The 24787-nt window shown below is 49.1% G+C and overlaps 1 protein-coding gene across 2 annotated transcripts in view; it reads right to left on the reverse strand.

Moving 5' to 3' along the window:
• Positions 1 to 5040: 5040 nt before the first annotated feature.
• The window catches only part of KCTD16 (potassium channel tetramerization domain containing 16), a 41774-nt gene continuing 22027 nt past the window's right edge, over positions 5041 to 24787 (reverse strand). The window contains exon 3 of one of the 2 annotated variants that reach the window (XM_072347912.1): positions 5041 to 9988. In XM_072347912.1, the coding sequence (XP_072204013.1) occupies positions 9537 to 9988 (452 nt within the window). In that variant the 3' untranslated portion in view covers positions 5041 to 9536. The remainder of the gene's footprint in view (positions 9989 to 24787) is intronic. The other variant, XM_072347911.1, reaches the window with a different exon arrangement.

The following is a 24787-nucleotide window of genomic DNA, read 5'->3' on the forward strand; positions in this document are numbered from 1 at the left end:
CCCATTCTGAGTGCTGGGCAGCCTGGAGCTGCAGTGTCACACAGCAGTGGGTGCTCACATCGCTCCTGAGCAGAGAGCTGGGCTGACCCAGGGCTGTGTCCCCTCCCCATCCCTATGTGGTGCCCCACTGCTTTCTTCCTTTCAGAGCAGCACTGGCAGAGCTTGCGCTGCTGTCTGTGCCTTTCCTGTTGGGGAACCCTCAGCTGGCTGTTACCAGCCCAGGACATCTCACCAACATTAAACATGATCTTTTTTTTTTTTCCTTCTAATACACTCTGGGGATTTTAAATGATCTTTCTGACAGTTAACAGCACCCACTCACTATGCAACTCCATTGCAGTTGCTGCAAATATTCACCTGCAGCACACTCCTGATTCTTTTCCTAGTGACAGGAATCAATAGCAGCAGATATGAGGACACAGATAAATGTATGTACAGTTGATGAGGGTGAATGGCCCTTCAGAGCACGTCCCTCTCACAGATTTCCGCTCCTCTCTGCCTTTTTACATGCTTTGGCTAAATGCTCTGCATTATCTCGCTCACCTTGAGTGCCTGAGCTCTCCCATCCCTCTCCCATATTCTTTCAGCATTCTGCAATGTCAGATGTTGCTTCCAGCTGTAAGAGAAATTATCTTTTATTCTTTAAAGGGGAATCAATTCAGAGCATTTCCATCTGCAGAGGCAGCGTCTCCTGCTGCAGCCCGGCCCCGAGAGGCGCTGCCTTTCCTATGTGGTTGGACTCCATCAGAGGCAGCGCTGTGCAGCAGTGAATGACCGCCTTCTCATGGCTCTTCTCACATCCTCGTGTAGTGCCTTTATTATTCATACCAATCTGTCTTTCAGATCAGCTTCCAAAGACACTCCAGATTAAATTTTCTTCGTTATCGTTATAGAACTAGATGAGTAAGTGGCACATCTGTTCACGAAGTGCTTTATTATCTGTTCTGATGGGCTTTGGGATGAATAGCGGGATGGCTTAAATATGGAGCAGAAAAACACATACAGGTTTGTGCACAGTCTGAGATGTGCAACCAGCACCGCTAACTCGAGGAATCTGACTACAGACTAAAGAGGCAATCATTAACTAATGATCCAGGCCAATTTATCATGAGGGAAAGCTTAATGAAGGGACAAGAGGAGGCAGAACACAGACTTGCATGTGTTATTGCACTAATGAAGACCCAGACGTTGTGCAACTGGTTCTCATTCCATCACCGTAGAGGAGAACGATAAATATTTTACAAACACACCATGCAAAGCCAAATTGCACCAATAAATCTATTTATCCAGAACTTATTTCCTAATTTCTTACAGCTGTGCCACTCACAAAGGAAGATCGTTTGTCTCTCAGACACAGAGGCAGCGTTCCCACTTTGCACCCATATGTCCCTGCTGTCCCCAGGAGGACTTTGGGTGCAGGTGGGTACGGGTAGAGGCAGCAGGCACTGCTGGGGCAGCTGGGAAAGGAGGCAGCAGGGAAACAAGGCAGCGTGTCCCCAGGATCCTCACACCTTCACGTTAGAGAAGGGAAATGTCAGCGGGCTGTGCATAAAGTATGGGCCCATGTAAGACAGAGGGCTGCATCTTGAGATCCAAGTGACAAATCACTCGAGCTGCAGGAGCTGTCACAGCATACAAGGTTGCCAGGAACAATCAATGAAATTATAGCCCTGTGCTACATGGTTGTTTATCTGCTATTATGGAAATAAGGTACCATCAAAACTGTTGAAAAAACTTGAAGATTACAGTAGGCACAATTTTGGGAGATGACAGCAACATTTTATCATCTTATTCTGACAGGTCCTGTTCAAAAAAAATCCCTGACTTCTGCTGTTGCTGCCTGTATCGAGCTGGGAAGATGACAGGGGATGCTGTTTGTCAGCTGTTGTGCAAGAGCAGACCTGGTGTTCTGCGTGGGGTTTTAGAGCAGCATGGAGATGATGTCAGCAGCAAAGAGGTGCTCGTGGCCAGTACAGCTCCTACGGAGCCCATGGATGAGCTGAGGCACAGCACAGCCTCAGAGCATCCACGTGTGGGTGTCACACAACATCTTCTGAAATAACTGAGAGGCGTCACAGCTCAGAACAGCACACCATCAGATGATGAATCCAGACCTCTCCTAGCCATCGCTGCTTGGAGCAGCACCTAATGGGGTTATTGAAGGAGTCAGTGGCTGAGGTCTCCCTGTGGGGATGTGGGGCAGCAGGAGCAGCCCAGCTCAGCCCAGGGGGTGTTTAATGAAACATGATTCTATTGACTAAAGGTACCAATAAGTGGATATTGACATTGTCAGAAACAGTGCAGACAAAGAATTTGCCCCAAGATTGTATTGTCACCATACTGTTACCTATATTTTTTGAGATGTTTTTATTATCTGTTCTCCAGGTTTATGAGTCAGAAAGTCTTGGCTTTGGCTTTTGTGAGGAGGTATGATTTACACCTGGATTGCTGGTGTCAGAATTGTAACTATTAAAAGCCAATGCTTGGTCTAGATTAGATTAGCCCTACACCATCACTCCAGAGGGGAGTTGCTGAGCTGAACATTTCTGTCCATTTCTGAGCACAGTATCAACAACCTTCGTCCTTGTCAAGCCCTAAGGAAGGGAACATTTACCAGACTCTCTGAGGATGGTCTGAAAAATATCTGGAAATGACATTTTATGAGCGAGTGTGCTCTGGCTGGAAGGCATCAGAAGGTTGGTGTCTTGCCTTAGAAGTTCTGTGTTTCCTCCCTATACAATCGCTGTCATCACAGCACCCCCACCTCACTGCTCTTATTTTAGGAGATGCTTTCTCTGTGCTCTCACGTCAGTCTCAGTGGGGAAGCTTCCAAATGGGGCAGGAAGGAACTGCAGTCTATTTGTGGCTGCTACGGCTCCTTCTGCACCACGCACTGCTCCACGCTGCCCGCAGAGCCGCTGAGCACTGAGCAGTGCCCACACACAGCAGATATTGCTGAGTTTGGGTAAAAGTGCCACTGGAAGTTTCCCCACATCAATCAGAGTGATGCAGGTCTATGTTCATACTTTAAATTCCCATGTATTCCACCTATGTAACAAGAAGGAACACCTACTGTGACAAGCTCATGGGGCTGGGCAGCATGATGCGTCCTCCCCCGTGGCACTCGCTCCCCTTCCTCCTCACCATGGTACGGCCAAGGCCCCACATCACAGCTCAGAAAGGCTGGCAGGCACTGCTCCAGCAGCACAGCGCTGCACGGGGAGGCAGCTGTGCGCCCAGGGCTGCGAGCTGACACCACACGCTTGGCTCTAATAGTAAAATCAGGGGGACTATTAAAGTAGATTATGCACTAATAATTATGCAAATATTCCTTCAGTGAAACTATAAAAATCTCATGAAGATTTAGCACCTGGCCATTATGTGGAGAGAAATATGTGGAAATGAAAATGAAGATCATTAACTTTAAGGAGTTAGGGGGATTTTTTCTGCTGTCATTTAAACACACGGCTTGGGATGCCTTTGAAGGTTTAACCTGGAGGAGATTATCAGTTACAGCACTGCTGAAACACAGCTGCAGGATGGCAGTGGACTCTGCTTGGAGGAGAGAGCAGCAGCAGAGCAGAGTCCACCCAGCACATCCCCTCAGAGAGGGAACCACAGCAGTACAGTACTTATAGAGAGCTGAATGATCAGACAGCAGTGAGGATGGAGCAGCAACCCTCCCACCCCCACTCAGCAGTCCTGATCTCCACAGAAGAACCCAGAGATACACCCCGTTCAGGGAGATGTGAGGATATTTAATAGGAGCCACCTGAAGGAGCAAATCAATTAAGTGATTGCAGCTGGGTTCAGCACCCAGGTCTTGCCATAATATTTAGCACTCCATTAACTTCAAAAACACAGGAACCTTTGGAAGACTGGATACCAACTGGTGGGTGAAGCTCAGAGGGGATGGTTACCCTGATGGAAGAAATCAAAGCAAAGCCTTTATTTTGTTATGATTAAACACCACTGTGGGTGTGTTGGGGGTGGGGCACGCAGTGTTGCTCGTAATTTGGCTCCAGCATGGTACAGCTGCAGCTCTCTGTGGTGCCCACAGGTGTCTGTGGAGCTCTGAGCACAGTGTGCGGGTTGGGCTCTGTGCTCACCTGCTGGGAGGAGGCAGTGGGGGGGAAGCAGTGCTGCTTCCTTGCCAGACTGTGGGGGCATTGGGGCTGTGGTTGGCAGGGCCCACACAGCAGTGCTTGGGAGCTGCAGCCTGACGTGGTGTTGGGTGCTGAGAGCTTGCCTGCTGCTTATGGAGGGGAAATAACGCTGTTTGTGAGCTTTATTCATTCATTAATAAATAGAAAATGCACAGGCAGCTCCTGAGGCAGAAACGGAGACCAGAAATAATGCCCCACTTGCTCACTGAGCTGCATTCCTTCCTGAATATTTAAGCTTTCTGGCCCAATGAGCCTCAGTGCAGTGCAGAGCTCTGGGCAGTGCTGATGCTCCTGTGGTGCCTGGAGCTGCCTGACCCTGAGTACTGGGCTGGGAGATGCTCATTCCATCTGCACTGGTGGGTGTTAAGCTGCAAGCAGTGCCTGAAGGGGTTGCATGGAATCATAGAGCTGCCGGCATTGGAAGGGATGCTTCATATGCTTGGGCTGCATTTGGGAGACTTAGGTGTTAAGAATCATGAAAATTGAAAAGGGCCCCTAAGAACATCGAGTCTAACAGCCAGCCCCTTCCCACCATGTCTCCAATGGAACCATTACTCCCAAGTTTCTCTTTGGGCCGTGGCTGCTTTATGCACGGTGATGTCGCTTTGTGGATGTATCTCAATGTGCTGTGAGCCCACTGCCCTCTGCTTCCCACCACCCCAGCAGCTGAGCTGCCTCTGGCCCCCACTCCACGGCTGCTGGCAGCTCAGCTTTCTTCATGGGCTGGGATTACTCAGGATTACATCCAGGCTCTCCCTCCCCCCACTTGGAAGGCTCACACTGCACCCCGCGGGGATCCTCTCCCTCTGTCCCAGGCCCAGGCTGGGTCACAGACAGCACCCAACGCCTCTTTGTCTTTGGTTGTTTTTTATTTACCAATAAAATGATTCTACAAAACATGGGAAACATCTGCTTGAAATACAGACCGCAGTCACGCTGCCAGCCTTTAACCTGCTGTATTTACAGATCTCCCCACCCCCTCAGAGGGGCTTTAGCCTCTTCCTCCTCCTCCTCCTCCTGGCACTGCTGAGCTCAGTGCTCTGTGTTGGGGCACAGCAGTAATTCAGCCCCACTGCTCTGGCCGTGTGGGTCAGTGCCACTGCCAGGCAGAACGGCCGTGGGTCCATCAGCATAGGAAAGAGATACACGTGTGTGTGTGTGTAGATAGATCTATATATAAGCGCTTTTAATTATATAGTTGTAAGGCAGATTAGAATTATTTTGTGACACCAGCTGGTATCAAAGGACACCACTCCTACCTCCCATGCACTTTGTGCAGTATGTATGGGAGGTAATTAAGTCTGCACAAATTGTCATACAGGTACTGCAATCAGAACAGCCTCTGCTCCTTCACATCCACCCTGTGTGAGGCTTCTGCCCTGTACCCCTGGGCACCGTTAGGCCCCAGCACTGTGGGGCTCCATGCTGCTGCCCCTTGGCATATAGGGGCATCAGGGGAAGTAGGAGGTGATCAGAAACCCCTTCTGTGTGCTAGGAGGGAGAGGGCTGCCTCTGAGTGGAGCTTCTCTCATTACCACTGGATCGTCCTCACCCCAGCTTCCAGTGAAGGGCAAGCTTTTTATTTCTTTGCACATGAAAAGAAATGAAGACAATAATGTATTCCAGAACAGTTCCTCTTTTCCTAAGAATTATTATCAGGAAGCTGGAGCCCTGCTAATTGGCTTTGCTCTGCAGCACTGAGCAGCTGCTGCTGGCTCCTCATGCGCACAGCCCCGCAGCCCCAGACCCTGTGATACAGCCAATGAACCTGATGGCAGCACCCAGTTCTGGATGGAAGATGAATATGAGCACACAGTGCTCCTCAGTGCTGCTCCAGGCAGCAGTGCAGGCGGTGCAGCAACACAGCAGTACAGGACGTGCAGGTGGTGCAAGTGCAGTTGTGCAGCAGTGCAGGAGGTGCAGATGTAGCAGTGCAGGAGTGCAGGAGGTGCAACAGTGCAGGAGTGCAGGAAGTGCAGCAGTGCAGAAGTGCAGGAGGTGCAGCAGTGTGGGAGGTGCAAGTGCAGGAGGTGCCGTCAGAATGGGCTCTGCTGATGAACAGCCAAAGACTAAAAATAGTTTCAAAACCCTACTCCCAGGACGTGCAGCCACACGGGCACTCAGCTGCTGCTCTTTTTGCTCTTCCACCCCAGCATTTCTGACCCCATTGGAGCTGTGGTGGTGCAAAGCAGTGACGTCAAGAAACCATGCAGGGAGGGGATGACCAGAAGCCCACAGCCAGCAGCTTCCACCCAGAGTGGCCCTGCAGGGGGGTATAGAGGTGGGCCGCCCCCAACCGCAGCTGCCCCAGCCCTGCAATGTGACAGAGCCTTCCCACCGCAGAGTGTCTTGCAGAGCACAGGAGAACCGCCATGCTGTTCTTGGGGATGCTCCATCAGGTGAACCCAATGCAGTGCCAGCTGTTCCAGATGAGCTGCAGCTGTGTTGGTGCTCCCATCTCTGCTTAAGGTGAGGGGAGGAGAACTGAAGTTCACAGTTGTTCTATGATGCCTTCAGCTTCTTGTGGGTACAAATGGGGCAAAACCAAAAACCTTGGGGGAAAGTGATCCCCATTCTGCAAGGACCTGGTACACGTGGAGCAGTGTGGGATCACAGTGGGCAAGGAGGCATGGAGGCACCCAATACACGTTCCTGTGTGTTCATGTGACAGGTGAAGGGCACCAAACCACTTAGCCCTGTCTGTGCTCTCACAGTATGTGTGCACTCTCATCAGCGTGCTGCTAACACCCACCCATGCAGGACCCATTTCTTCACCACTGCCCTGTGCCTATCAGGCTCCTAAGGCAGAGCTCAGCTCCCTGCTACAACCATCACCCCCCTGCCCCCCCCCAGCGCCTCCCCATGCCCCCCAGAGGGACACAGCTCCTGGCAGCCCCCAGGCCATGCTCCGGCACAGCTGTTCCCTCCCCATTTCCATGCTCTCTCAGTGTTATCTGTCCCAGGGAAATACAGCAGGCTAAAAGCTACTTTGTTGTTGCTGTTGTTGTTTTTTACATACCACAGTAGAAACAGTAACTGAGTTATATTTGTCAGAGTCACAGCAGTGTATGCGTATTTGCTATTCACAGACCGCAGAATATTGCCAATAACCTCACTGGTGGGGACTGACGACACGGAGATACATGCATTCGTGTGAGACCACAACCAATGATGTCTATACTGCATTAAGCACATTCATTGTTAAACACCTTCCAGTCAAATCGGTTCCTTTATGTTTGTCATTAAAACTTTAGATTTTCTTCCACAATTAAGCACAAAGTAACCTGTAAACAAGTTGACATTACACTTATATACAAGTGAACCACGTCAGAGAGTAGAAGAGGTAATTCGGTGGGTGCCACTTAACCTACGTCGATGTGCAATAGATGGACTCCACCGTGGCGAAGTCACTGCGTGCCTTGTGAGGTCTGGGCTGTGAGGTGAGCGGGGCTGGGGAGGCACCGCCCGCAGCCCCCACCCCCACCACGGCCCCCAGAGCTGCATCCCGTGCTTGGTCATTGCTATAGATTAAAATCTGCAGTAGCATTCTTACAAACTGGTCACTGTAGCTAAGTGATATCGATGCCAAGAAAAATAAAGAATGTCTTTTTATAATATAAATAATTTAAAAGTGCTTTGTTGTTGTTGTTGTTGTTGTTGTTGTCGTTGTTGTTCTTTTACTATTAATCTACAAAACCCCGCGGGGGCATAATCTATCCATAGGACTGGACAAGTAGTTCGTACCATGGTACACATGGGGCTGACATGTCAGGGACTCAGAACACCACATGCAGCAGCGCTGTGGGGCAGGGAGGGGGAGGGGGTCCCTCCTGGGCCTGGGGGCACTTGGGAGGGGGGGGTTCCCAGCTTCCACAGTCACTGCCAGTACCGGGCAGCCCAGCACTGCCCTCTGCACACTCTCTTTGCCCTCTGCAAAGAAAGGAACAAACCAAGTCCCAGGATGGAACTAAAACCCCACAGCCTGTCCACCAGAGCACCGTTAAGCATCTTTGTGGTGCATATAGGAGAAAAATATAGGGGAAAAGTATAGGGGAAAAAAATCATTTGGCCCACGTGCACCCTCACCAATACAGTACCCCACACCATGGGTACAATGCTCTGTTCGTGCAGCCCTTATGGTCCTCCTGGCAAAACAAAAGCTCCCTGATGTGGGAACAACAGAGCCCTGCAAGCGCAGAGGAGCCCCTCACTGAAACTGCCTTAGGATCAGCAATGATAACTTGTGCACACTGACATCATCTCCCATGGCAGTCTCAAATTCAGGAGCTCTGGAGCCTGGAAGATGCTAAATAAGTCTGAGACAAGCCATCCATTCCCACAGCTCCATATCTGTATGTCTCACTATTTTGTGCTGTCTGACAATGAATAATTTCTCTGAGCACCCCAGGGCTTGTTCCCCCCTTGCAGCTGTGCCACTCCGCACCCTTCCCTTTCCACAGCCCCAGGGACACTCCATGCGGTTCATTTCCAGTTCTCTGGAATGCACGCAGCTGGCACAGCACTGCTGCTGACCCAGAGACCCATTCCCTGCATCAGAGCATTAAGCACGACTCATCAGGCTGATCATCTCCAGTATTTTCTTCTGTACCATATGGGAGCCTGCTGTGCCTGCCCTGCCACCAGCATGGGCTGTGCCCACTGCCCTCACACAGCCTGGGGACACAGCGAGAGTGAGGGACAATGGAGAGAGAGCACCAGAAACACATGGAACACAGCAACAGAGAGCCCTGTCCCTGTCTGCAGGGAACTGCATTCACGGTGCCTCAGAAAAGGGAAAGGAGAGATGGAACGAGGGGGTTCTGCTGCAGCCCACAGAGATTGCAAAGAGCCGACCATCCACAGCTGCTAACAGTGCTCTTTCCTGAGAAAGTGCAGTGATCAGGAGGGAGCCAGGCAATCTGTCAGCAATAGATACTGATATATATATATATACATATATATACACGGAGATGTATATACACACATATATATATGTGCACACCCACACCCAGGAGCTGAAGGCAATGCTGTCCCAGCACATTGCTCTCACAGCCCTGCTGCCCCTGGACACGGAGCTGCACACCCGCAGAGAGCAAAGCAGCGTGCGCTGCCAGCCCTGTGTGCCCTTAAGGTACTCTGCTTGTGTAAGACTCAGAGTTGACATAGAAAAACATTTGTCATTGTGCTTCCACAACTGGAAAAATATCATTACCCTACGACTATAAATGTTAAGGTGAGATAGGCAAATTAGGCAGTACTATAGAGATGGATTGTTTTTGTTTTTTTTTGTGACCTAACACATAATTACTATCGGGAATTATTTCCGTATCGCCCCGTATCCCACTGTAACGGCAATGGGTACCATCCCACCTATAGGTGGTACTTCCGCAGCAGTTCCGACTGCCAGGGATGCTTCCTTTCTGGAAACCTGTCTGGTATTTTGATCTTGAGGAAATCCTGGATGCATTTCTCCAGCTCCTCCTCGATGGAGAGCTTCTCCTTCACAGCCTTCTTCTTGCCAGCAGTGGACTCACGGGAGCCCGAGGTGAGCGTCCGCAGCAGGTCGCTCTTGCGCCGGCTCTCAGAGTGCTGCAGGAGCAGCACGGGGCCCTTCTTGGCCGGGCGGTCCAGCGTCTGGATGTTGGGCTGTCGCGTGACGGGGCCACAGATGACGGTCTCCTGTGGGGAGCTGCCTTCCGACTGGCTGTCACAGCTGGATGTTGACAGCTCGTTGCAGGATGTGCCGCTCTCACCCTCCTTCTCGCCTTTGCCATTCTTGCAGCAACAGTCGCAGTGGGATGAGGCCCAGCGGGATGGCTCACCTGGAGGGAGAGAGCATGGTTAGAGCCTGCAGGCAGCTCCCTGAGCCTACAGTTCTCCTGGAGCAGAGCCCTTGGGGCCATTGATGCCACAGTTTTCATGGATGCCCATTGATGGCACTGCCCCATGCCCTGGGCACATTTGGGATGCTCAACAGGAATAGATGTACTGATGGTGCAGGGAGGTGGTTAAGCAGCTCCCTGATGGCTGCAGTGGCTGAGGTCCTGCTCCCTGTAGTCCTTGCATGCACTGCCTGGAGCCATGTGTGTGCCCAGTGGCACAGAGCACCAGCACAGTGAGGTGGTCTCATGGGAATAAAGCATGCAGGCAATGCCACTGCCTGCCCAGGGCAATGCTCACTGTCACTGCAGCCTGTGCTCACTGCAGCTTCATGCTTTCATTGGATACAATAGAACTACTTTCCATTTCTGAAAGTAGCAAATCAAAGCTACAACACTGAATTGGATGCTGCGTCAATGACACCCACCCTGCAGCAGGAGGCACAAACAGAGCTCTCTATGGAGGCCACAAATGGGCATCACAGAATCATAAAGACTGGAAAAAACCTCCAAGATCACCAAGCCCAACCCCAACACATCCCTGTCGTGCCCACCAAATCATGTCCCTAAATAGAATCCCAGATTCATCAAATAGGAGGCAAAGCACAGCTACAGAGCACTCAGCCCTCAGACCAGCCCTGTTGCAGCCACAAGCACAATACACATCAACTGTAGAACCAGGGAAAGAAACAAACAGCTGAAAGCCTCCTACTGTCTGCTCCTTGCTCAGAAGTGGAGGAGTCTCCCAGTCTGTGTCCCTGTACCTGAACTGAATTCAAGGCTTGCTTCAGGACCTGCTCTTTGACTTGTCTGATGAAAGTCAGTAATAGTCAAACTGAATTTCCTCATTGTTTTTATGGCTGTGACAAAAGCATGGAACCTTCCACCATGCAGCCCCTGTGCCGATGTCTCATCCCACATGGGGCAGTCCTGGCACCCCCAGTGCTCCCAAGCAGAGGCACGTGGCACATGCACTGTGCACAGGGCAGTGCAGGGCAGCACTGGGCCCCCAGAAGCCCCTGTCCTGGCAGAGATGCACACACTGCACTGATGTGACCACACGCTTCAGTAATTACCACCTGCCTGCTGAGTGGTGCTGGGAAAAAAGGGGCTCATTAATCCCAGCCTGGCCCTGCTGCCTCTCTCCCTGATCTCAGAACATTTCTCTCCTGCTGCCTTAGCTATAGTAATTATTAGAAGGTTCTGAAGCAGCAGCAAAGCCTCTGATGTATAACTGACACACAAGTGCCTGCCGCGTGCTTCTCCTCTCCCTCTCAGAGCAAATGTACTGCGAGCTGGGAATGGGAAACCTGAGCTGCTACATGCAGCAACCCCATGGGCAGGGAACACTCATAGTATGAGATGTGCACGGAGCCTGCAGTCTGAAAGCAATGAAAATGTGTGGTTTTTTTGTTGATTTTTGTTGTTAGAAATGGTGTGTGGACACCAGTTCCAGCACTGCACAGCCCATAGCAGACACAGAGCTGGAATTTTGCAACCTGAGCATGGGGAACATGGCTCCCCACTGTGACCCCCAGCACAGCCACACTGCTCCGGGAGTGGAGCTTCACAAGAACACTGCCATGTGCCCAGCAGCATCCTGCAGTGTGGCTGCAGCGTGTGGGGCATCTGCTGCCTGCCTCTATGGGCTCTGAGAAGTACGATTTGTGCCAGCTCACCAGAACATCAGTTATTCAGATGTGAGTGCCACCAGTCCCTAAGGGACCCCACAGCAGAGCATTGTGAACACACAGACAGTACTGGGGCCACATCCTCACATGGCCCCAGCAAGAGCAGGAGCCTCTGAGCCAGCCTTGAGACCACGAGTGCCCAGTGAACAGGAGCTGAAGGGGTGGGCACTTCCCAGGTAAGTCCTTGCCACTGGCACTGCCTCCTGGAGCTGCGGTATTCTGAAAGCAGATGGTGACTTTGATGACATTTGCACTGGGAAAGCACTCAGCTCTTCACCAGCTCCCTTCGTTTTGACATCTACCTTATAATGTTAGTTTTAATACCAATTTTCTTTTTAGTTTCAGATCTATAATGTTGTGACATTTCAGAATGAAGCTGCCACAGATGACCAGGATCACCAAGGCCAGCCTCCAGCCCACCCCCACCATGCCACTAAGCCACTAAATAGAACTTCAGAATCGGTGGCAGTGAGGCAGCCCAGTGCCCCACATCCCACTCCTGCTCCTTCCAGCTCCAGGACTGAGGCACTGAAAACTACCACACATTATTTGGCAGGTCAATAAAGCCTGGATGGCCAAGGCCTGCAGACAAGTGATGGTAGCCCATATTTGATGTAAACCACTCATCCACGCATGCACAATGCCTCAAATGGGTTTTGCATCCATGCATGAATTAAAGGTATTGTGATTGATGAGAGACCGAGGTCTAATTGGTGTTTTAATAAATACATTCTGAGTTGGTAATCTAGCCAGATCTATCAGCGGAAAACACTGCTGTCCAAATAAAATTACCAAGGTAAAACTCAGGAACAACGACAAATGCCATGCAGTAATTGGCTCTGGTACCAGCACTGGCAGCAGAATGGATGTGCAACAGATTTATGTGCGTTTTGGATCAAGGACTCTGAGTGCCATTTCCTCAGACAAACAGAGCAGGGGAGGCTCCAGCAGCAACAGCACTGCTCTGAATTCGTTCATCTGCACTCTGGCCAGCACCGTCCAAGCTGTCTCCTCTCCTCCACATCCTGCTCACTGCTAAAGTCATCACCAGGCTCTGATGTCCGCAGACATCTGGCTCCTTCCCAGACCCTTCAGACACCCAAATCAGCCCACCTCACCATGACCACCAACCACATCCCCCAGTGCCACAGCCCCACTTTACAGAGCACCTCAGGATGGTGACCCCCCCCCTCTCTGGACAGCTGTGCCACTGCAGACCATTCTTTTGGAGGAGAAATTGACCCTAATACCCAACCTGAACCTCCTGTTCCCTATAACACTCTGTGCTTGAAATGCAGTCCCTTTCCTTTCCAAATACTGCAATTGGAAATAATATTTGGCCATTAGGACTGTGGCATTTATCTTTCTCCAAGAGAATTACAGTGAAATGAAAAAATGATGCAAAAGTTTTCTTCCTCCAATAGCATTTACTCTTCTTGCCCTCTCTCAGACATCCCCACCTTGTTTCAATTGGATGCACCAGGAATCACCAGCTGCCACTAGAACATCTTCCCTTACATCCAGTCCTGCCTCCTCCATTTTGAGACTGTTCTGTATCTTTATTACTGTGATTTTAACATATTATCCTAATACAGTCTTGTTACTTAAAATTTATACTCAAGTTCTTGAAAGTGGAGTTGGAATAAAGGAGCAGGGTCTGCCCTGCTTCAGGACATGGAGGCAGAGCATCCAGCAGGACACAGACTCCCAAGTCAGGGCCCAGTGATGCAATGCAGGTGGATTGTGGATTGAATTCTCAGACATTCAGCACCAACATGCTCCTGTTGTCTGTTAAGAAAGGAGTTAAAATCCTCCATTAATTAAAATGCAGGTAAAACCAATCTAGGCTAACCAATCAGAAAGAACACCCCTCTCAGTGCCCTAATTTTAGAATTACTAATACAAGCATTGCTCCAGACTCCCCCAGTGCATAATGCAAACATTCAGAGCCGGCTCAGTGCCACAAGGCACCTTGGCCCCTCTGTGGGCGCTGCCAGCACCATGGCCCCGCCAGCCTGCACTGAGCTGCTGCAAAACACCAAGAGATGCACACATTCAAATACACACATTTGCAGACATACAGGTGGAAACTTGCTCCAAGGTTATCCTTTGTTCTGCCCTTCACCATTTACGTTTGAACTTGAGCCCCTTCTAAAACCTGTTTAATTAGCAAAGACAAAGAACGCGGGTGTCCTCTCCCTGGAAGACTTACATTGCAAATTGCCAACAGATGGTTATGATAATATGGGAGCCACAGTTCTTGAATTTTTAAAAATTAGGACTCCTAACAGATAAATGCTCCAGAGATATGAAGGCATCGTGTCAATCTCTGTTGTTCCAATTAATTGCAATCAATTGCTAATTGAGAGCTATTTTAAGACTCGTCATTACTTTGAACATAATGTGGAATAATGTGTGTATCCCTTAACCTCCTGCAGATGCCATCGGTGCGGAACACTCTCGGGATGCAGAAGCAGAAGCAGCTCCAGCAGCCTCCTGGCAGCCCTCTGCCTCATGGGCAGAAACAGCCAAATGTGCAGCTGTGGATTCCAGATCTTCAGAAATGGAGCACCTCAGTCTCTTGTTGGACTTCTGCTTGCAAAGCTTTCTAAAGTGGCAGCTCTGATGTTACTGAACAAATACATCTGCCTCCTCTTTGAGTTTCCAGATGGTACCACCATCTCTTTGGGCAGCTGGAGCCAACATCTCCAAGGACACCTGAGCACTGACAGTGGTATGGTGCTAAAGGCAGAAGGGGAAGGGGAGCCTGTTTTTTTTTGCTGTTTTTTATTACAGTATGGGGAAGGGTTGTCCAAAGACATCACAGATTCTAAAGAGAAATTAGGAAAGGTTTTGCTTTTGCAGATAGAAAAAATAGCAAAATAAACTCATACTTGAATGATGTGTTGGCAATGGCAGCACTTGGACAGGACCCAGCAGCCACCAGGTGCCAGAAGGACGTAGCAGGGAATGGCATGGCTCTGGGCAATGGGTGTGCTCAACGGTGTGCTATGAACCATTGGAATCATAGGATCATGTCATAGAACCATGAAATGGTTGGATTGAAAGGGACCTTACAGCCCTCCCAGCTCCACCTCTGCCATGGGCTGGCTGCCCACCCCAGCTCAGGCTGCACTGCACCCCATCCACGGCCTCAGGCACCTCCAACTCTGGGCAGCAGTGCCAGGGCCTCACCGCCTTCTGAATGAAGATTTCCTCCTAACGTTTGACCTAAATCTCCATTCAGTTCAAAGCCATTTCCCCTTGTTCTGTTGCTGTCTGAGTGTAAAGAACCACATTCTCTTTTGCTTATAGGCTGCCTTTAGGCACTGAAATGTCCGAATGTGAAGACAAAACAAAGTCCATAGTGCTATTTGCATGGCTGCACATGTGCCGGTGCTGTGCTGCAGGGATATGTCCCCAAACTGATTTTCTGGTCACCTGGAATCAGTGCAGCAAGAGGAGAGCTGACTGCAGAGCTGCCAGCAGGTCTACAGTGTGCTCCCCACCCATGGAGTGCTCAGCATCACAGAGAGCTCTGCATGGTATAGCACAGCAGGTGCTAATACATAACTCATGTTCTTTGTTGTTGCAGTGCATTTCCAATAGCGCTGAACCAAGCTCCATTTTTCATAGATGGCTTCCTCAGGCCAGCACTGCATGGCTCTGGCACAGCAGCTGCTGATAACCGGCTGCTGACACTCCGAGCCAGCCCCACTGCTTGGCCCCACTGTTCCATGGTCCCACTGCTCCGTGGACCCACTACTCAGCCCTGGCTAACATCAGGGATACACAGCAATCAGGGCGTATGGAGGGGGCCCTGTAAGGCAGCTGCTCATTAATTATCTGTAACCCAACTCTGAGAAGCAGCTCTCTGAGACTGCTGTGCTGAACAAAGTGGGGAGTGGAGCCCTCAGCACCCAGGGCCAATACTGCACTTCAGGAGGATGGGAGGGCCCTGTCCAGAGGAGCACACATTTGGTTTTTATGAGCTATTTAAGACACTCTCTCTGGAAGCTTTTATTTTCTTTTTCCTGTCTGAACCTCATAAAACAGCCTTCTGCTCTGTAGAGATAAATGTTGTTTATATGAGAGAAGCGTTTCCAGCCACAGTGGGTTTTGCCTTAAACCCCGTATCTCACAGTTTAATCTTGCTGTGGGTTAGCTTGGTTTATTTACTATCCTATAAGTGGAGAATTGAACTTTAGGAAATGAATGGCGTGGTTTATCCATTTTAGCATCTAGAGCAAAGCACTTTTGCATTAAATGAATTCATGCAGCAGGAGACCCTCCAGACACGGCTTGGAACAGCCCAGCACTTTGCTCACAGCATTTCCAGCAGCAGCACCAGGCTGATGCAGGCAGCCACGCCTGGCACTCCAACAGGGGCACTCCATGAGGCCAGCACTGTGCTGAGCAGGCCGCCATGCCCCGTAGTGAAGCAAAGCCCTGTTTCCATATACAGCCCCTACTCTGCATTTGTAGGAGAAAATAGGGTTATTTTTTGTTCCTTTTCTGCAGAATCAAATAGATTATTAGAAATTTTCCTCAGTGTGTTTCTAGTGGAGGATGGAAAAACTCTTTAGAGATTGTTTAGTGGTTCCTAATGAACTCTATAGGGTTTTAGTGTCATTTACAGAGAGCCTGCTGCTATCTGCATTATTAAATCCCATACAACTTCTTCATAAGAAAGTAGAAAATCTCAGCGATTATAAGCCCAGCATCCCTGCAGATGAAAAATGTTCTGACAAGAAATCCCAGAGCATTACAAATGTATTCAAAATAATAACGCCAGTAGGATTTTTCTACGAGCCATAATGTGGAAAGCATCAAACACAGGAAAATGGGAATAAGTGTCCTTTGACCCAGAGGAAATGTTGGTAATGGAACTCACAGCTCCATCACAGCCTGATCCCATCCCTGTGGAAATAATGTGAGCATTACTACTGACGGAAGGGACCTCGGAGGAGAACAGTGTCTCAGCTGGAGCACAGTGTGCACACACTGCTTCTGCAGAAGTCACTGTACTTCTCCACTGCCTGGAAGCCAGCAGGGCCCATCACAACGCAGGCTGAGTTGGGAAAAAAAAGCAACACTGGATGGCAGTGAAGCAGGAACAGCCCAACCTTGGGTCTGCAGCAGCACTGTGCTGCCCAGAGCAGGTCAGAGCAGGGCTGTGCCTCCAGGCTCTGCTTAGAGACTCAAAGTGTCACAGAACGGCTTGGCTTGGAAGGGACCTCAAAGATCACCTAGTTCCATCCATCGCTGCAGCCAGGACACAGCTAGCTGGCTGAGCTGTGAGGGCACAGAGCTGGCTGATGGCAGAGTGCCACCCACCAGTAAGGCAGGCAAGGCAAGGCAGCAAAAGGAACGGAGCTCACACACATGCTCTACCTTCTCACAGCTCTCTCTCTGCATCTGAGGGCCATAAAATAAGCACCAAAGTAATTTACTTCTGCTTCAAGGCCCCTTTACAGAGTCAAACTGATTGATGGGGCCCCAGTGCATGTGAACGACAGCTCCTTAATATTTAACAACAGTAAAAAACAGTGCACAAACGATGTGTTACGGAGTTGCTTTTGGCCTACAAACACATTAAGGTAACTCCGCGTACATTGCAACTGCTCAAATATTAATCATTGAATAATTTAGGCTGTGAATTTATTTGTTTAAAGAAATACTTCAGCAGATATATTCATCCATCGTAGCACAAATCCATATTTATGATATGGTTATTGGTCTGACATGTTTTCCGATATCTTTATTTTGGGATGTTTACTGTAAGAGTCAAACCCAGCACTGGGATTGCACCCATCTCTTTGGGCCCCCAGGTCCTCACCTCTGTGCCAGGTGTTGTTCTGCCCCCCATCCCCACCCACTCACCCTGGCAGCCCCACACCCAGAGCTGTCCCCAGCTCAAGGAAGCCAGCAGAACCACCTCCCCAAGACACTGCAAGGTTCACAGCAGAATTTCATTTGTTTCATTTTATTTCTTAGTTATGAGCCTGCTGGCAGCACTGGGATGTTCACTTGAGCTTTCTCCCATGTTGAATGTGCTGCTAAAACCACCCTGAAGACTGCTCAGGAGGCAGCTGGAGGTCTGACCAGGGCTCAGAGCAGAGGGTTCTCCTTGGGGCAAAGCTCCTGGGAAGTGCTCCCAGCCTGCACCAGCACTGCACCACTTGGACAATAAAACCAGGACCAACCTGCAGCAACAGCCCACAGCAGCTCTGGGAGTGCTGGCATGGGAAGTTGGAATTTGGGGAAGTATGAGATGTCCCTGAGCTCTCCCCCGTCACAGCAATGAGGCTGATGTTCTGGTAGGAAAATACAAACTTGATTTTATGTCCCCTGGGAAATTCTGCTAAGTGATTTATCATGCAACTGACGAAACTGCAATTTAACTTCAAAGCCCTACAAAGCATTAAGGAAAGCCTTGTGTTCAAACGAACAGTAAAATATTTGGCACCCGAAATTATGGTAACAGCACATAGCACTGCTCCTCAGCTACCTGGTGTGCTGGGTAGCTGTGGGGGCTGGCACCCAGCGGGTGGGCACAGAGCTCTGCATGGGCTGAGCCCGCAGCCCCCAGGCAATGCCCCCACATGCAGGTGCCAAGAGGGCAATAGGAAACAGTGCTCAGTGCAGAGGGTGCATTGGTGCAAAGCCACCTCCCAGTAGTAGTATGAGCAGGAGATTCTGCTCTCCCTGAGGCTGGAGGAAGGAAGAGGACAGACTCTTTTGGAAGGTCTGAGTGATAGGACAAAAGAAAATGGTTTCAAACTATAATGGAAGATTTAGACTGGATGTGACTAAAAAGTTCTTTACAATAAGGGTGGTGTTATGGGCACACTGCTGAAGTATAATTTCCAGCACCATTGAAGAGTCTGTGATTAAACCAGACAGAGGATAGCTGAAAATAGCTAAGGTGAAGCTGTGCACAGCCAAGATCTCTGGCAGGAGTTTTATTTCAGCCAACCAGCAGTGATGGCAGGAATTCAAGCTTTGCAGGTGCCCAGATAGGAGCTCAAATCCCCTCCTAAGCCTCCACGCAATCACGGCACACAAATTGCACCCTTTCACATTGCTCAGATTTAGGAAGGATTCGTGGTTTTCCTATTTCAGACATGTTTTGAAAGACACAAACGGCTGCTGCATGTAAGATGGAGTGGCAGCCAATGACATTCAGGTCCTCGAGAGTCATATGCCCTCCAGTCTTCACCTCTGTGATTACTGTGTTGTTTTATTGGCTCTTTTCTTGATCAAGAGGATTCAGAGCAACAATCGTGCATCCTATCACTGATTCCTAAGGAACACTACAATTACATATTTTAATTAATATTCTTGTTCATTTCAGAAAAAAAAATCAGTTTTAAAGCTGCTTTTTTTTTCCAACCAAATTACACCCGTGCCACAGAGGGTGAGCTTTCCTGCTGCAGCTTGAGACAAAGTACCAATCCCAAAGAGCATCATCCATGAATGATAGCTTTCCACAGCAAAACATTGGATAGAGGCCATGCAAGCAGAGATCCACCCTTCCCAGCCCTCCTGCAGCCCTGGGGCTGCAGCAGATGTGGGTGGCAGCAGGCAGTGCCCACAGCTCCTCATGGTGCAGAGCCCTGGCAGTAGTGGTGCAGCCATGGCCCAGCCCTGGCAGTACTGGGTGCTGCCACTCTGCACAGCGCTGAGAGCCATTACTTAATTGCTTTGATCTGTGCTCTTGTGAGATCTGTGCACTGTAATTATATTCTTGCTTTAAAAAGAGTGAAAGGGGAGAAAAAGTGTTATTTTGATGTTTTACTGTTTGTTTCTCAGCAGCATGTGCTTGAAGGGAACTACAGCGATTTATCTTCCCCTATGCCTGCTCTCTGCATCTGAAAAAAAAATAAAAATGGGAAGAGCTGTTATGCATTTGCATCTCAATTTTAGCTCAAGCAACGTGACAAGGATTCAGCTAAATGCATTGGCACAGTTAGCAAGGAAGGCAGCTGAAGTAAACAAAACCTCCAGGGATGCTGTTGAAAAAAAACACTGAAACCAGGACCTGCTCCTCATGGTGCAGGTAGTCCAGCAAGGGGTGGGACCCCAAGTGCCAAGAGCCCAACCAGGACCCAAAGGCACTGCACTCGCTGCTGCTGGGCTGTCTGTGTGGTCACAGTGGGGATGCAGAGCCCCCAGGGTTTGTTCCACAGTGCTCATTCAAAGTTTCATTTGAAAGGGAGAAAAAAATCATTTTCAGTTCTCTGAAGTAAGTTACAAATATTGGTTGTTTGTAGGTTTCTGGGGAAAGCATTACCCAGCACAGACCACAACACCCACTGCAGCAGTACTATTTACAGGTTCAGACACCCTTGAGCATTTTACAAAGAATATGCACTGCATCCAGGCCTGGGGCCCCAGCACAAGAAGGACACAGGGCAGTTGGAGTGGGTCCAGGGCACGGCAGGAGGGTACTCAGAGGCTGCAGCACCTCTGCTGGGGAGGAAGGCTGAGGGTGTTCTGCCTGGAGAAGAGGAGGATCCAGGGAGACCTCAGTGTGGCCTTTGGTGCCTGAAGGGAACTGATGAATAGGAGGAGAATGACTTTTTACGCAGACAGATAGCAAGAGGACAAGGGGAAACAACTTTAAACTAGAAGTGGAGATTAAGGCCAAATGTCAGGAAGAAATCTTTCACTCAGAGGGTGGTGAGCCCCTGGCACTGCTGCTCAGAGCTGCAGTTGCCCCAGCCCTGCCTGACTGCCTGCTGTCCCCAGGACTGGGGGTGCCCATGCAGATGTCACAAGGTGATTTTTCCTGCAGACCACTGCAGATGTACTTAAAGCTTGAACTGCAAACACCTCACATTCAGAACTACTCCATTTTCTGTTGCTGTACTGTACAGGAGCTGTTGAGTACTGGACTGAACTACTGATTGAGCACCTGTGGAAAGGAGCCAGTCAGCTCTGGGAGCAGAGATGAAGGCAATTCAGCTGTGGGACAGGAAGGGGTGGAGCCTGGCTGCACCTCTTTTAGACCCCCCTCATTTAAGGGCTGACTGCCCTGGGGGTCTTTGGTTGGAAATCTCTCTTTAGTGGAGCTTTTTCCTGCTAACCCAAAATCTTCTGATACAGGTGAGCAATCTTCTTCCTTTATAGCACGTCTCTGTTGTACCAGTCCTTTTGTCATCACACCTTTATTGTAATGCCTTTCCCATTGTATTGATCTGTCCAACTACTATACTGTACCAATAAATGCCTCATTCAAGATCTGGTTTTATCCAGTACATCTGTACTGTTCTCTGAGGCACAGGAGAAGAAAAGCCTCAGGTACTATTCCATGAAATACCTCAGGAGCACACTGAGCTCCACTGAGCAAGAAGCTTCCCTCCAGCAACAGATTGCTTTCTAATTCACAGAATGCAAATGCAGATGCTGTTCTTGGCACTCAACCAAATTATTGCACAATGTTTGTTTCTAAAGTAGCAGCATTTAATACAGTAATGATAAAAGAGAAAACAACACTCCACATCCACCTGTGTGCGCAGGGCTTTGTCACTCCTGCATGGTACTACTAAGATCCCAAACATGAGGGAAAAGCCAAAGCTGCAGAGATCTTGGGCTGCCCACCAGCAAAGGGCAGACTGGGGGGCGGGGAAGTAACAAACCCTGCTGCAGTGTGCTGCTGTGGTCCCAGGGTCACTTTGGTAATGAGTTACCCTCCATAAATACTGCCTGTGCCTCCATCCTTCATCACCTCCACTGCTCACAAATCCAGAACCACATCACAGCTGGTAGCAGGCAGCACATGGAGCTGTCCTGGTCCATCCCCATCTCTGTCCCAGTCTCTGAGCATAACAGCACCCACAGCTGTGGGACTGCAGCTATGGCTGCATTTGAAGGACACCGAGCACCCCCTGCTCCTCCTCCATTCCTGCATGGAAAACCCTGCCTCTGGCTGCAGGCTCTTCAGTACACACTATTCTAAGGGTGAAGCTAATCATGTGTTCCTACACTTCAGGCTGTTTCAGTGCACCAGGTGCTAACTGCAAGGGTCACCCCAATTAAGCTGCACACAACACTTCCCCATGACACGTGGGTTTTTCCCCCAGGGCCAGCCCACAGCTCTTTCATCAGCACCATCCTCCCCTGTACAGCCACTCTGAGGCGCTGGGATTACCAAGTCCCTATCACCTCCCACAAATTACACCTTATCAAAGAAGCACTGAAGTACATAATGCAATTACTCAAAGAACACAGTTCTGCTGCCAGATACAGCATTCCACACATGACACCAAATTTACAGTTTAAGACTAAATACAGTCAATGAGCACTGATGCGATACAGCTTCTTCCTTTGTTTTTCTCTTCTTTCTTCCACCTTCCCAGCCCTGACTCTCACTGGCTACAGCAGGACCCAGTGGGGGTGAGACAGCACCCAGAGATGCTCAGCAGCCCTGCTGGGGGTCAGCGCCCACCGCCCAGAGGCAGACACCCACTGCAAGGTCCTTGGGCTGAAGGTGAAGCCCTCCATAGCTGCTCCCCGTGGCAGGTTACACAGGAAAGTGTTCAGGTGGGTTTGAATCTCTCCAGAGAAGGAGACTCCTCACCTCTCCGTGGGCTGCCTGCAGTCCTCATAGTTGGTCTTTTATCAGCCTACCTTGATTTATACAAATACAGTAAGTGCATTTGCCTCAAAAGGCTGCTGTGTTGATTGGCACTGTCTGAACCCTAAACATCACTACTAATAAAAATATCAGCTCAAAAATCAATTAAGTCCCATGTAACCAAGCTCTCGGCAGAGATGAGCCAGTTTATTTCTGCTGAAGTCAATTAAGTTAAACTAATTTACACAGCTGCTAATACCATCCAGATTTCTGAACAGTAATAAATAGTCTGTTCTCTTCTTTATTTAAACAAAAATGCATTTCTTGTTTAAATAGCAGAAGACCTTTCTGCATTAGCTGCGGAGATTTTTCCTTACATCAGATGCCTTATTCATTTATTTTTAAACCAATAAGCTGAAACTGTTCTCTGAATTCTTCACCTTCTGTAATAGAAACTACACTTGATATGGCCTCAACAAAATCAATGTCAAAAAGGCAAAGTGTCCTACTTTGGTCTCTGACTGATTTCAGGGAGCATTTCTGCTGGCGTTGCACTGCATGGGGCTGTTAGGGAGGAGCCTGCTGGAGATCAGCACCTGCTGTTAATTACACCTAATGAAACCTCCCACATTTTAAGGCCCTGTGTCTACCAAACCAGGCTTCATATCTACCTTGCCAGCCTGAACTACAAGCTCTAGCAATGTGACTTAGGAGGATAGACACAAGTGTCCACTGCTTGTGCCAAACCAGTGCACATGCCAACAGAAGGCATTGATTTAGAGCACAGCCCAGGCAGAGGCCACTAAGCACTCTCAGCCCTCACATGCCCCTCAAGTTTAGGTATTTTATAGAGGTGAAAGCCATGCCTCATCATGATTTAGTTGCAGGTGATTAATGGAAATAAAATTTTGTAGAAAACCCAAAGTAGCATCTATAAAAATAATAAGAAACTTCTGACAAAAATATAGTAAGATTGAGTATGCTCTGAGTAGAACATTGTAGGTCTGCTTAACTAGACACATCCAGGTTAATTTAAATCATAATTATTAACAGCTTCTTTTTTTTTGTTGTTGTTGTTTCCTGTTTGTTGGAGAACACACTGCCAAACACGCTCCCATGGTGCTACACACTCAGTAATTATGCATATTTTTTGATAACTTTTTATTTTAGTCTTTGCAAACTTGGGCAGTTGAGAAGAGAGAACATTACGTATTTCCAGCTTGCATCCTTCAGAAGCTGAGATGCTGTTCTTGGTTTAAAATAAAAAGAGTGCGAGCACATTGTCGGCTCAGGGTGAGCCCAAAGCAGATTCCCAAACACCCACAGTTCCCCAGGCTGCCAAATCCCAGCAGAATTGTGGAATCACAGAACCATGAAGGCTGGAGAAGACCCCTCAGATCCCCAGTCCAGCCCAGCCCATGATCCCTACTGACCACATCCCGCAGTGCCACATCCCCATGTTCTGGAGCACCTCCAGGACGGTGCCTCCCCACTCCCTGGGCAGCTGTGCCTGTGCTGACTGCTCTTGGAGAAGAAATTGTTCCTGGTATCCAACCTGAACCATGAGGCTATCACCTCTTGGCTTATCCAGCAAGGCAGCTCTGAGCAGTGATTGCTGTGTGTGGGCTGCAGCAGCCCTGCTGCATGGGGCCTCCTGCTCCAGCTGCCACGTGGCTACTGCTGGGCTGTTCCAAACAGTGTAATAAATTGGCTTTTTGTTTCAGTTAGCAAGATCAGAATGAGACTAGTTATGGGAAAGAATAATTAGGCAGTGACTATGAAATCTGAAGGGGGATGGAGATGAAGATTTTATTACATTTATCACAGCTATAATATTATCTCCACGCGGGCGATGGGAGCTTTAAACTGAGTTTAAACTCTTTGGTGGGCTACAGAGCAAGTTAATAATGTGCTTTAAGATGCATGTATCATTTGTGATCTTTAAACTATTATCATAATATGAAGCAATTATCAACATGCAGAACTAGAGTAATTAGCACACGTTAACAAGTAAAACAGGGTCAATGAATGAAAATACATTATAATTACATTAAAGAATCAAAGAACTATAGAATGTTTTCGGTTGGAAGGGACCTTACAGCCCCCCAGCCCATCCACTGCTGTGTGCTGGTTGCCCCCCACCAGGTTTGGCACCAATGCTGTTCTGTACAAGCACTATCAGTGCTGACCTGGCAGCCCATTCCCTGTCCTTGTCTGTGGTCAGGGATTGAAGGCATTGGATAACACGAGCGAAGGACAGAGCTGAAGGGCTGAACAGCATGAGTGCAGAAAATAAGGATGAAATTTGAGACCTTATCACAAGTCTGCTGAGGTCCTCAAAAGCTTTTTAAGCTGAAGGTCTACTGTGATGCCCATGGCCTTTCTAGAATAACAGCTTACTGGCATCGATTGCTTTTTTAGATCCATTTGTCCTGAACACTTGCTAGGGCTATAAATGCAAATCAGAGC

Source organism: Excalfactoria chinensis, chromosome 13 (assembly GCF_039878825.1).
Source record: "Excalfactoria chinensis isolate bCotChi1 chromosome 13, bCotChi1.hap2, whole genome shotgun sequence".
NCBI lineage: Eukaryota > Metazoa > Chordata > Aves > Galliformes > Phasianidae > Excalfactoria > Excalfactoria chinensis.